Below are 12,845 nucleotides of genomic sequence, written 5' to 3'. Positions count from 1 at the left end.
TAAAATATTGAAAACGGTGGTGTTTTCCTTTAGGGAGGGCTAATAAGCTGGTGTGTGGTGGGCGTTCTGGCGCAATATGGCTGCCGTCGCATCATCCAGGTGGATGCTGCACATTGGTGGTGGTTGAGGAGATTCCCCCATTCACATGTAAAGCGCTTTGAGTACTGAAAAAAGCGCTATATAAGTGTAACTAATTAATAATGTGTTGCTCAGGGTTTTTTTAAAGGACACTCCACTTTTTTTGAAGATAGGCTTATTTTCCGGATCCCCTGGAGTTGAACAGTTGAGTTTTGCTGTTTTGGAGTCCATTCGGCCGATCTCTGGGTCTGACTGTACAACTTTTAGCATAGCTTAGCGTAATTCATTGAATCTGATTAGACCATTAGCATCGCCCTCAAAAATAACCGAAGACTTTCGAAATCATCTTTGCTGCCGTACCATGTGTGCAGCAGACGCAATGATATTATGCAGTGAACCAAGGGGACTATTTTCGGGCGCTGCCTAGTATCATTGCGCCTGCTGCACCCATGGTACGGCAGCAAAGTCCTTGATTATTACGCCAAAATGAGAGTATAGTCCTAGCCATATCAGCCTAGAAAATCACAACTTTTAATTTTCTGTTGGTCTAAGTTCATGATGTAACTGGGTGATTCTCACGAAAACTTGGTTTTAAACATGTCAAGCATGAAAATGTAAAAATTGCTTAAATTTACTTTTTTCCCAGCAGACATTGAAAAACAAAGTCTGGAGTAAATGGGAACATTAATTTAAAAACTTTTACTTATCATTTAACACTTTTTGTAACATAATTTAAAAAATTTGTCCTAAAAAATCTCATTACCGCAACAGTCAGAAAACATCAACACTGACATATTTTTAAAATGACATGACAAACCTGAAAGAACATAATTTGGAGATTCTGCACATGCATTTAAAATCAAAGTATTATGCTTCTATTAATTAAATTAACATTTAATAAGCATCTGTTGCGGTAATGATAATCAAAATGTCGTGTAAGCATTCTGACAAGACAATATTTCAAATTAACTGTAAAAAAATGATCTTACCTGGTAGCCATCTTGAAGTAACTGGTCCATGTGCTTGGTCACTCAAAATCAAACTTTATTAAAATTCTGTATGTGTGCTTAAACTGTTCTCAAAAAGTGTTGGGGAGGATGAGAACATCAGGCATGGACACATCATTTTCCTAATTTTTTTTCATTATTATTATACATGAATATTCAGTAAATATTTTTTCTGTCATCTAAAGTAGTCTAGCAAAACATCCATTTAATTTTTTCTTAATATTTTTGTGTTAATTTGATTAAATTACAACATAACGCATGTTCAAACACAGCCGGACACATTGCGGTAATGAGAATTTCAGCAGAAAATGAGATAAAATTTACAATTATAAATTCTTATGTTGAAATCACACATTGTGCAAGGTAGAACACAGTATTGTGTTAATTCTGATGCTTTTTAATGTTACTATATTACACATTTTAAAGCTAAAATCATTAGTGCCGTGGTGTTTCAATGGTTTCGTGAGAATCACCCAACTACAGAAGAGTCAAGTTTTAAATATGAAAAATATCGAAACTCTTTGGTTATTTTTTTAGCGCGATGCTAATGGTTTAATCTGATTCAATGGATTATGCTAAGCTATGCTAAAAGTGGTACCGCCAGACCCGGAGATCGACTGAATGGATTCCAAAACGGTAAAACTCAATTGTTTAACTCTAGAGAAGCTAAAAAAATAAGTGTATTTTTAAAAAAGTGTCCCTTTAAAGATGCAGTGTGTAAATTTTAGCGGCATCTAGTAGTGAGGTTGCAAATTTAGTAAAAAAGATAGTCTGTTAAAGGCTTCTGTAGAAACATGGCGGCACAAAATGGCGACTTCCATGTAAGGTGTATGTAGATAAAAACGTCTCATTCTAAGGTAATAAAAAAACATAACGGTTCATTGTGAAAGGTCTTTATAAACCACTGATAATATAGTTTTTTATATTATTTTGCATTTCTGTCAAGATATTCTTATAATAATTACACACTGCACCTTTAAATGATAGCTTTCATTCACCATATTCCACAACATAATAAACTGAATTTGAGCTGACATTCCCAGTGTGACACATAAACTCTGACTTTTATGTTTTTTTTATCACTTACTATTTGAGAACTATTTGACATTATCTAATTGGACTGACAAAAATGAATACAATTGTACAGCTTAATGAATTACTAATGAATGTTTGTGTAACATATGTAGCAAATAATCAATACTAACATGTTTGGTGAGGGGGTCACATGGATACACTGTAAAAAGCAAAAGTTGGATCTACTTAAACTTCAATTGGTAACACTTTAAAAAGTTTTGTCAACTTAAATTGTCAACAAATTATTCATTTAAGGTGATAAAATATTTGAAAATGGCTTCAATTGGTAAGCTTTTAAAACTTACAATTTTCACCAAAACTGAGAAAAAGTAAGTTGAAAGAATTTTTATTTTTTTAGGTGTTACCAAAATATTTTATTAGTTAACTTTCACTTTTTACAGTGTAGGCTACAGTGTAAAATAATAAATAATTGTTGCATAATGCCCACAGTGTCATTGTATTTCGTTGGGAACATTTTCTTCATCAGATAATATTATTTATAAGGCAATATTCACTTATTAAAAAGTGGCATAACAATTTTCCAAACAAATACGAAAAGAATAATTGAAATGAAAATAAAAACTGTCATGAGGTCACGCAAATAAATGTAAAAAGAGATAAAACTCCGCATATGGAGGGTTTGACGTTATAAATAAAAGTCACGTGTGCAGACGTCATCGACGCAGCGCATTTGGCCTTATTGGCAATATTTATCAAGCGCTATATCTGAAAAAAGATAATTAAATTTGATTAATAATTACACACGGTTGAGTACGTTTACTTTTTTAACTGTCTATTTCTTAAAATACTGATGACTTATATCTGCTAAAAATTACGTACACGATAAAAGACCCTTGAAGGAAAATTATAATATAGCTGTAAACTAGCTGTTTGTGTTTATTTAAAGTCACTATAATTAAAGGTCAATCGTTTCTAAATGTTTTTAAATGTTGTAACACGAGGAAATAGTAAATGACATACACATACAGTGGCATTATGTCGTCCACGAGGGGGCAGCGTTCACTAAGCTTGAACTGTTCGCCACTAAATCAAAGGAAAAGAGTTCACAGCCGCTCCGGTTGGTCACAGAAAATATGCATAACGTTACTAATCCAGAAAGGGTGACCTTCATCATTCTCCTCTCAAAGGATCAAAGACACTTTTGATCCTCCACAGACACATCAACCGCTTCTGTTACACTTCACCTTTACGTCTGGTTAAGTGTCAGCACAGTGACTGATCTTTAGTCAGACACTGTTGGGTGGTCAAATTAGTATGTTGAGCTGAAGCGTTTGTCTATAATATTAATTTTTTGAATGATGGGTATTGCGTCGTAATAATTAAACAATAAAGTCTTTAGTAAAAATGTGTTAGCTGAGTACACGCTAAAAAAGCTGGGTTATTTTCAGTTTTTTTTACTTATCTTCATTTTTTTTTTTTTTTTTTTTTTTTGAGAAATACTGCACTGAAGAACTTTTTCACAATGCCACAGGTGACTTATAGGAAAGTGACTAAGGTTTAATTTTATCAGTAAGTATGTTCCCATTAAATCTGAACTCATTCCCCGCCAGCCTTTTTTTCTTTTCTTTTTTAATTTGTCCGCCAGCATTTTTTTTGTGATTTTTACAAGTTTCACAAAGTGCCTTCTGTGAAAATTTTCTTCTAAAAATATATAAACAGGCAAATAAACAGACAAACAAAACGGGAAAAAAACGTTTCATCCTACACTGTAAAAAATTGGCTGTAATTATGCAGCTGATGCCAGTAACTTACTGTAGAAGATAAAGACTGAAAATGTTTCATGTTCTGTTCATTTAACTTTGAACAAACTGTTGCCAGTAAATAACATAAATGTAAAATCTACAGTAAGTTATTGGCAGTTAGTTGCCAGTAATAGCAAGTAATACTGTAATTTCTACAGATTTTTTTTACAGTGTATCTATATTTTTTCTCTGCTTATAAACTCTTAAATATGGGTATTTTTCTTTAAAAAATATATTTTTTAAGCAAAAAGCTGAAATAATTGCATTTTTGTAAAAGGAATTTTGTTAGAGGTCAGATTCAGAACGATTATCAAAACATACATAGGGTTTAAAATTAGTAAATAATTTTTAGTATTTTTATAAATTGGGTAAGTGCATCATCTGGTGGATAATCGCGGTATTACAGATTAACATAAAAACTCACGTGGGCTGCGTTCAGCCCCGACAAAACGTTGCACAACGTTTCTTAAACAGAAACGGTGATGCGTTGAACGCCCTGTTTGTGATGACGTAAGAGTTGCAACTACGGTAGCTGAGAGGCCATTCTTTGTGTTCTTTTTTAAATGTTTCTGAAGCCTGATGAAATCGTTATAAATGTGTGATTAATACTGTAAAAGACCCTCAATGTTACAGTCACTGACCTTGCCGTCCAGAATGAAAGACAACATTCCAACTTGAACCCATTGAGCGAGCTGTCTCTTTACTACCGCGTGGTTTTATACATCTTGTCGCTGATTGGGCCGACATTTATGACACACCCACCAAACAAGAGAAAACGCTTCTAAAACCTGTTGCATTCCGTTGCACACCGTTTCCAGGAAACATGTCGTTCAACCCGGAAACCGTAGCAAAACGTTGTGCACCGATGTGAGATTGAACGTGCCTTAGGAACACATTTATTTTATGCAAATATTTTCTCTTAATTGACGAGATAACGAGATAACTCGTCAATGGCGGGGAAAGAGTTAAGTAGCGTATAGACCATTTCAAAAGATGTAAACAACAGTGGTCCAGAAGCACTTCCTGTTTCAGTTTTTTAACACTAGATAAACATTGGGATAAAATAAACCAACAGAACATATAAACCTGAATTAACTAAACTTTAAAAAAACATCTTAAAGATAATGATATATGTGAAATAAAAAAACTGTCACAAACTGTAACAGGATGTGTTTCTGGACCAGTGTTGTTTGCATCATTTGAAATGGTCTATAGCAGGGGTTCTCAAAGTCCGGACTCCGGTCCGGATCCGACGGGAACTTGATCCGGACCCGCGTCGACTTCATATTACAAGTGCATTAATTTCTAAGTGATTGATTAAATGTGTGCATTTGCTACTTTACAAATGCATATTAAACTTGTTAACCATTCGTTTAGTTGTTTTTCTTTTTAGATTTAAGAGTATTTCTGGTCCGAAAATAAAACGAGTTTTTTTTTTATTTCCTGTGTGACAGTGTAGCACTGCCATCACACCCAGATATTATGCACAGCTACTTCATGTACTACGGCTTTTGATCAGTAAGTCCTTATCAATCTGAAATCACTGTTGGTTTGAGTCGTTTAAAACATGCATTTGAAAAAGCAACACTCGTCAAACATAATCTTTATACATATTCTTTATTATCATGAAAATACCTAAAGAGGTTTGAAGAACAGCAATATAAATATATCCTTAAGACATTTCCTGGAGCTGCGTGTGTCTGGTTCTTCGTCTGCAGCGCATATTGAGTTTCTGCACGAGAGCGCCGCCTGGCTTATGGATGTAGCGGCATTTCACCGTAATTCATTTAGAAGCAAAGCAAGCATCATCAGCCAATTTATAGGTGCACCCCTAATTTTGGTCAGTGTCTCTGCCTACCAACCACACTTTTTTGCCATGGTTTATGCATCTGATGGAGAACAAACTGTGCCATTTCTCTAATTAGGTTGCTCTGTATTTTGCACCTTACTTTTGGCATATTTCTTGTGTTTGTTTAATTTTTTTTTACTTTAAATGCAAAATACACTTATGTTTTTTCCAAACTATTTGTGTTGATTTGTTATATAAACAATTGATTTAAGTTTTTCCGGACCTATGAAAATTATGAGAATTCCGATTTGGACCTTTGAATGTAAACTTTGAGAACCCCTGGTCTATAGTGTACAAAATATGAAACATGTAAAAGAATGGACGCTGCACTCACTGAAACGCATCTGCAAAGTTTATTGACACAGTCATATTTGACTCACACAAAACAAAGCTTCATAAACTTATCACAAAAAAATAAAAAATGGGTTTGAGCCAAAAATCGAATGCCACAATAAGCCGAGCCCCTTTTCATACAGAAATCACTACTGACCTCATTGACTCTATGAATCATTGATTCATTTAACAGCCCTTAATTGAACCCTGGGAAAAAGGAATCATAACGTTTTGATTCAGCTATTCATTTTGGTCCCACTGTTTACCAATGGGTAATGAGTGAACAAAACACACTGACAAACAGAAAGAAAATTGTATAGAATAAGAGAAAGCAATTTTCATAGTAATAATAAGATAAAAAAGGTTTAGTTTTCTTAAAAATATTCGTATTTCATCAATATTCAAATTTATTTAAGGTTGGGGTGATCATTTATGCAATCCCTGGTTACTTCACAAAACATCATACTTTTTAAACAAATACATTTTTGTGCCAATGTACTTATATGGCTGTTTTATTACATCATTTGATTAAAAATAATAATTTCAAAACAGAAAAAGCTAATTTACCACAGAATCTGCAACACACATCAGATTCAACACATCGTACTCTACACGCGGTACATAAATAAAGTACATTACAGGGTCGACGACAAAACTGTGGCGCATCCGTAAGGACTGTTTGTCCCTCTCTAGGTCCTCAGTAAAACGACACCGCGCCAATGTAAAATAAATAGTCCCATTCTGTAGCGATTTCATTACAAGCATTTAAATTACAGAAATGTTATAAGAAAGGATTAGTACAGTTATTTAGACACGATAACTTAATTTTGTCCAAACGTTAACAGAAAGATGATGTTATAGAGGGGACATACAATACAATCACATTTCATAAAGTGACAAAAAACACAAAGATTGCTCTTATTTTACACTGTAAACTGTGCAAAAGATATCATTAGAAATATACAAAACTAGGGGAGAAAATTCTTTAAGGGAATATTTAGGATTTTATAAGTAACATTTCAAATTGATTTCTAAGGAAAGTGCGAGGTTTATTTCACTTAAATTGTGCAAATGTCAATCAAATTACGAAAATCTTTGAAATATCGGGCCTTCTCCAGAGAGTTATAAATACACACCTTTACACCAAAATACATTGCCAGTGAATTGATTAAAGAGCTGACACTAAAGGAGTATAAATCCTGTTTATCTTGAACCAAAAAAGCTGTTTTTGATCATTTGTTGCGAAGCCCTAGATGTACTTCTCAGTCAGTATGGCTTGTGTGGATACTAGAAAACCAAGACAAATGTCAAGAAGTAAAAACTATACAATCATACATTTCGGTCCAATAATTCAGAAAATAAAGCAATAAAGCGCTACAGAAACACGTCAGATACAGCTATATTGTAATAGTTTCCTCTAATTACCATAAATTAACATTCAAAGGTTGAATGACCACTCAAACAACATAGACATGTAATAATGTGTATTGACATGGCCTGAAGAAGAGCTGGCTAATACTAATAGCAGCATGAATTTAAGCGCCAGTCGTCACAATTGCTTTACACAAGCTCACTGGCTAGTTATGAACAATATTAGCCTGCATTGTTGTTTAATGATAGTACTCAAGCCACTGACATCCAACCACACATTCACACATTATTGTGTCTCTTTTGCTTATTTGCCATAATTGATGAAATGTGATGTGGAAACATTTGCGCCTGTTCCAGCTGTTTGTGTGGGAATCTGATTTGGCGTTTGATAGAAATTGATTTTAAAGCTAACATGCTGTATTATCTATTGCATCAATATAAACAAGGCTGTTTTTAAGACTATGAATTTTTGTAATAAATTGCAAAAAATATTTAATTAATGACCAGCACTTTTTCCATTACAAGTATTATTTTATATGTATAGAAACAATGATAATTCTTATTATTAATGTATTTTTTTCTTTGAATTTATTTTTGTATTACACTATGTGAATTTCTAGGAGGAGTCACAATGCAAGAAATCTTAATGGTCCTAAAAAGCATTTTCTTTTTTCTGCCTTTTCATTTAGGGACATTTACCTACACAACTCACCTGCAAAACCTGTATACTTTAAAAAATAAAGGTGCTATAAAAGTGACCATGGACCACAAAACCAGTAAAAAGTAGTATGGGTGTATTTGAAGAGTTTGGTTCCAAAACACAATAAATCCATTTTGACTAATTTCTGTAAAAACGTGTTTTTTATACCAAGAAAGTGACAAGATGAAAAACACTTATTTCTGTTACAAACATTAACATAGCATTTTCAGGTTATAAAAACCATAAAATGCATAATTTGATTTTCAAAGTTTTATTATAAAACTGATTTTTTCCCCAATTTTTTTCCCCAAAATGCTATAAATCTATTGAATAAAAATATAAATGTGCATTCATCTTTGCCATGATATATTCATTTAGTTGACTAGTGATTAAAAAATAAACATTAATGGCATTAATCCAAACACTTACTGTGTCATATCAAGAACACTGTCATTGCTGCTGTCACCCTTGGGACGTCGTCGCTGAATTTTTTTGACAGCGATCAGCTGTAAAATGTTTTGGTCCTGCTTGATTTTCGTTGACTTTGAGTAAAATAATGGAAAGTTTTTCATAAGATCCTCTGGAGTCAATGTGTTAGCATGACAGAAGCTTGATGTTGTCGGGAGAACAAGCAACAGACGGCATTTTTCCTTCGCTCGAGTGCCTCTCACGTAAATTATTCATATTTGATGGCTTACATTTTTTCCCACCACAGATTTATTAATGCCATCAAAAGTATTTTGGTTTTGTTTGTTTGTTGAACACGAAGTACAAAGTAGATGAGGAAAACTAGGATCCGGTGTGTATTCAAAGCGGCACCATTGTTTGTTTACAATGCGTGGAATGGTGCGCTGTGATTTGTTGAGCGGATTTTTTGCATTCTGCAGAGAAGGAGGACTGGCATTTATTGCGTTTTGGGAAAAAAGATGACAGAATAACACAGCGGATATCGGATGTTGCGTAAAATGAAGAATTTACTTTTTAATACTGACCTGATTCAATACTGAATTTGGCGGTAAAATTTTTTTTTAAATTGAGTTTATCGCATTTTGGAATCAAACTCTTCATTTGTTGCGATACATTGTATGGGTCAAAATTTATCATTAGGATATTAAGTTCTATGAAGATATTTTGTACAATTTTTTTTACCATAAATATATAAAAATGTATTTATCATTAGTTATGTGTTGCTAAGGTCTTCATTTGGACAACATAAATGTGAATTGAGAACCCTCAGATTCCAGATTTTCAAATATTGTCATATTATAACAAACATACATCAATAGAAAAAGCTAATTAATAGCTTACAAATGATGTATAAATCTCAATAAAAAAGTCCCTCATGACTGGTTTTGTGGTACAGGGTCACAAAAAGGTTCTTGATGTCACAAAAGAGTCAAAGTGATGTCACAGAAGAGCCATTGTTGGTTCCTAAGACCCTTGTAGTCAAAGGTTCTTAAAAGAACAATTTGTGAAACAGAAAGGTTCTTCTGATGTTAAAGGTTCTTTGTGGAACCATACAGCCCAAAATGGTCCTTCTATGACATTGTGTAGCACCTTAATTTTTAAGTGTGCATACATTCATACAAACTTCATTAAACTTTCATGATATATGGATCTGCTAAACATCCTTCTGTGGACATAAAACAAAGAGGACTTTCTAAACCTTCATCGTCCAGATTTTTGGACACAAATACTATTTACTTAATACTCATTAGGGCTGCACAATATATCCTTTCACCATTGCGTATGCAATAGTCACATCATAGAAAATTCAGAGCATTTATAAACAAATTCGGATGCTTTTACCAGTGTTGCACTATGAGAACGATTTTTAAACGGCAGAGAGAAATCACATATTTTTGTGAGAAAGCTGAAAAAGAGATGCAAGGCGGAAGTAATTCCTTTCAAACAGAGCTTTTCAAGACATCTAGTGAAGTCATCCAGTATTGGTCATATCGCAAAACCCGCCACAAAATATTGCATTGTCCCCCTATATAAGGCTGCATGGTATTTGGGGGGATACGTTGCGATAATGCAAAGTTTGTAAAAATGATATTGAAATATATTTAAAGCTAAAAATTATATAGCCAACATACGTTTCGCCTTTTTTAAGCATCACTCATCACTTTTTGAAGTATTAAAGTCATTCAACTATTGCATACCATTATTATACATTTTGCGATATGGAAATTGACAATATTACATGTATTTTGGTATATCATGCAGCCCTACTACTCACTATAATTTTCCCAGCACCATCAAAGATTAAGTCTATATTCCAGCTTTACAACCCATTTACTTCTTTTCCGACCATTTTGTTTTTCATTAAATTTCATTGTTAGCTATTTTCCCACTGCAAGCCATTTGTTGTATTTGTAGTCGTATGTACGACAGAAATATGCATGATCTCAGCTAATCAAATATCCTTGACAAACGGCTCTTTTATTGGATAACGCCTTAAGGCTGTTTCCCCCCTTCCTAGATTTTGCTCACCATGTTTCAATTGCTTTTGCAGAGAACACAGATCCCACACATTCAAATCAGCAGTCTGGAAGAAGTTCACAGTAAATCAGAGTTTGATTAGTCTGGTGTAGGTCATAAGATGAGGTGGTAATTATATTTTCCAGTGACGTCGGATCAATCGAAACGTACAAAATTAATGTCTTTATCCGGACGGAGTTCCGCAAAACGACTCGTTAGTTAATCGTTCCGGTATATAAACGCTACAAATCATATCATATTAATCCCTCCATAACATCCGGCTTGTTAAACACCCGCACGCGAAATTATAGCGAACCATTAACTGATTTGACCTATACGCCAAAGCTTTAGATTACGTGACGAAACATCATCAAACAGTCGTCTACAAGGGCGCAGAATGATTAACACGGCATAAAATAGCTGAGGTATGAAAGCACTGTACCTTAAATCTGTTTTTCTCAGTCGAGCACAGACAAAAATTGTGAGACACTGAGGCGTATAAATTTTACCGGCAACTCTGACCAATGTAAGCGAGACTCCAAAATGTAACATCTTATGCTATGAACAACACCAAAGCAGTCTCTTATGGCTCACAGAGAAATGCGCAACCTTTAACATCTCTCAGCGTGTCACCTGAACTTTGCTGAAATGCTTGTTGATGCTTGATTCTGAGCAGCAGCAACGTCGCTGGTTACCATAGCAACAGAGACCTGCGCCTAAAATACAGAAGACCTCCGTGAACGAATGCCTGAGCCTCGGAGGTTTAAGGGTTCAAAAGTCATTGCCATGGAAACCGAGACACGAGCGGTGCCTGGAGAAGTCCCTGAACTGTGACATCACCCTCTCTTTAAATATCGATCTATTCGAGATCCTTAATGGCCCTTACGATGACGCGGTTCGGAGCCCTAAGTGCTTCGATAGGTCTTTATGATGTCTTTGATTGCTCTCCTGCAGATTGGACAGCTCGCGTTGGCCATCTTTTTCAGGCGGAGGCCACAGGTGTAGCAGAGACACATGTGTCCGCAGGCGTAGATGACCGTGTCCACTGTGTTCTCGTAGCAGATTGAACACTCGTCCGGCCATGAACCCGAGGCAGATGGGAAAGTGGGTGACTTAGGGAGGCTTATGGGCGAACTGGGTGTTGTTCCTGTAAAAATGACAGAGAGATATAATTGCGAGATTTAGCATTAACTTTTTTAAAAAAAATTAAAACAATCACTACAGTCATTTTTTTAAACCTAAAATTAATGTTAAAGCAACACTAAAGAGTTTTTGCTCTTTGGTCCCCCTACAGGTTAGAAGCGGAATTGTCCACTGAAACTTTTTTGGAAACGTTATTTTAAGATAAAAAAAACTCTTTAGTGTTGCTTTAAGTATTGCATAAAAACACTGTAACTGTATACTGTAAAGCAAATATTTTTTCAGAAATTACTTGTAGTTTAACTCTTTCCCTGCCAGCGTTTTTTCAAAAAGTTGCCAGCCAGCGCCAGCTTTTTTTTCATGATTTTCACAAACGTGTAATGTCTTCCCGAAAATGTTCTTTAAATATATAAACATACAAGAACAGATCCTCTCCACACACACAAAACCGTTTCATCATACCTTCATTTGTTCTCTTTTTATCACCTCTCAATTATAGATAGGTTTCTTTAAAAACACCAAATTTTGAGCGAAAAGCTGAGATAATTCAATTTTCTTTTAATAGCATAGTGCATTTACTCCGGGTTCAATCCATGACCTTTAAAGGGATAATCCACCCAAAAATGAAAATAATGTTATTAATGGCTCACCCTCATGTCATTCCAAACTCGTAAGACATTCGTTCATATTCGTAACACAGTTTAAGATGTTTTAGATTTAGTCTGAGAGCTTGTTGACCCTTCATTGAAAATCTATGTACGGTATACTGTCCATGTCCAGAAAGGTAATAAAAACATCATCATAGTAGTCTATGTGACATCAGTGGGCCAGCCAGAATGTGTTGAAGCATCGAAAATACATTTTGGTCCAAAAATGAAAACTTTATTCAGCATTGTCTTCTCTACCGCGTCTGTTGTAAAGCGCATACGGGAGACTAAAGTGACGTGACTGAAGTGACGCGGATGACGTGTTATCCTCAGACATGTTTGCGAAGTTTTTTCCAGACTTACAGCGCACGTCTTCCTCAGACTGTAAACGAAGCCCGG

The 12,845-nt window shown here is 34.7% G+C and overlaps 1 protein-coding gene across 2 annotated transcripts in view; it reads right to left on the bottom strand.

The window, feature by feature from the left end:
* Positions 1-6,105: 6,105 nt before the first annotated feature.
* neurl1aa (neuralized E3 ubiquitin protein ligase 1Aa) overlaps positions 6,106-12,845 on the bottom strand; it is a 94,658-nt gene continuing 87,918 nt past the window's right edge. For both annotated transcript variants that reach the window (XM_055204572.2, XM_055204573.2), the window contains exon 6: positions 6,106-11,806. In XM_055204572.2, the coding sequence (XP_055060547.1) occupies positions 11,565-11,806 (242 nt within the window). In that variant the 3' untranslated portion in view covers positions 6,106-11,564. The remainder of the gene's footprint in view (positions 11,807-12,845) is intronic.

The sequence above is a fragment of the Misgurnus anguillicaudatus genome, chromosome 3 (assembly GCF_027580225.2).
Source record: "Misgurnus anguillicaudatus chromosome 3, ASM2758022v2, whole genome shotgun sequence".
NCBI classification, from domain to species: Eukaryota; Metazoa; Chordata; class Actinopteri; order Cypriniformes; family Cobitidae; genus Misgurnus; species Misgurnus anguillicaudatus.
This window is presented reverse-complemented; position numbering and strand designations above follow the sequence as displayed.